This window comes from Meleagris gallopavo, chromosome 8, assembly GCF_000146605.3.
Source record: "Meleagris gallopavo isolate NT-WF06-2002-E0010 breed Aviagen turkey brand Nicholas breeding stock chromosome 8, Turkey_5.1, whole genome shotgun sequence".
Lineage (NCBI taxonomy): Eukaryota > Metazoa > Chordata > Aves > Galliformes > Phasianidae > Meleagris > Meleagris gallopavo.
This window is the reverse complement of record NC_015018.2, coordinates 9581754-9582849: the sequence shown is the minus strand read 5'-3', so window position 1 is coordinate 9582849 and position 1096 is coordinate 9581754. Positions and strand designations below refer to the sequence as shown.

The window sequence follows — 1096 nt, the reverse complement described above, 5'->3', positions numbered from 1 at the left end:
CCTGTCACTTCGGAGGCTTACCTCAGCTACATCTTATTGTGGATTACCCAGTTGTTGAAATTAACATCATTTTGTTACATTTTCGTGTCAAACATTCTCTAATTATTATACCAAATTAAATGGAACCTCTTAGGTAATTGTTTGATGTGCTTACCATTTCCAAAGACTTGCAAATGTCAAGTTAAAAGGTCAAGGATATGTTTTTGAGGAAAGAAGGCTTAGAGTTCTAAAGTCTATTTCTTTTATCAAAATTGCTTAAAAGCAATGTTAGCATGTTTGTGAGACCTGATTTAATGCTGGTGTCAGCAGTAGAACTGGAACTGAAGAAGTTAACCTCTGAGTTAAGAGCAACAACCCTTGGTCTCCCATTAAGAATATAGAGGACTGCTGTCCTAGCACGGGGCAAGAACAAATATCAGGAAAGAAGGAAGTATCACCAGATGCCTTTCCAACAATCCTAACATGGAGCTAGGGAAGCAAGGGTTCCTTTTGCCTGTAACAGAGCCACTTTTGAAGCTGGTGATATCCCAAGTGATCTTTGGATGAAGTGTTACCCTGTTCTTCTTTTCTCAGCTGTTAGCAGTGCAGCAGTGCCAGTCTGGTACCAGAGGTGGCAATCTGCCTATTGATTACAACTTTCTTATGGAGTTCCACTTTTCCAGGGATCAGACTCATCTTCCTCATCTACAGAGCTTAACTCAATGGTGGATTTGTCAATTTTTTTCATTTGGAGAGAGTAAATGCAATGCTCTGTCATAGTAACCAAAGAGAACAGAATAGAATCCACCCCACAGAATAACTCAAATCTCACTCTAGTTTTCATGTGTATTCAGCATATAATGCATTTTCTTTTGGATGTCATTCCTAATTAGGTATTATCACAAAATTCTTACTTAGCTGTGTTTTTGCACATCGCTGACACACTCAAATGTTGGGGTTTTTTTTCAGTTGCATGATACAGTAATTAGATTTCAGACCATCTTTAGTATGTATCAGTTGATTTTCAAATAAGAAAATATTCTTTTATTGGTTTCTGAGGTTTTTGGAAGTCAGCAAAGGTTGTTTTGAGCCCATTAAGCTATCCACACTACAGTTA

The 1096-nt window shown here is 37.7% G+C and overlaps 1 protein-coding gene across 1 annotated transcript in view; it reads left to right on the top strand.

The window, feature by feature from the left end:
• The window catches only part of LOC104911928 (DNA replication ATP-dependent helicase/nuclease DNA2-like), a 4730-nt gene extending 3971 nt beyond the window's left edge, over positions 1–759 (top strand). The window contains exon 5 of the mRNA XM_019617936.1: positions 574–759. Within this exon, the coding sequence (XP_019473481.1) occupies positions 574–759 (186 nt within the window). The remainder of the gene's footprint in view (positions 1–573) is intronic.
• The last annotated feature ends 337 nt before the right edge of the window (positions 760–1096 follow it).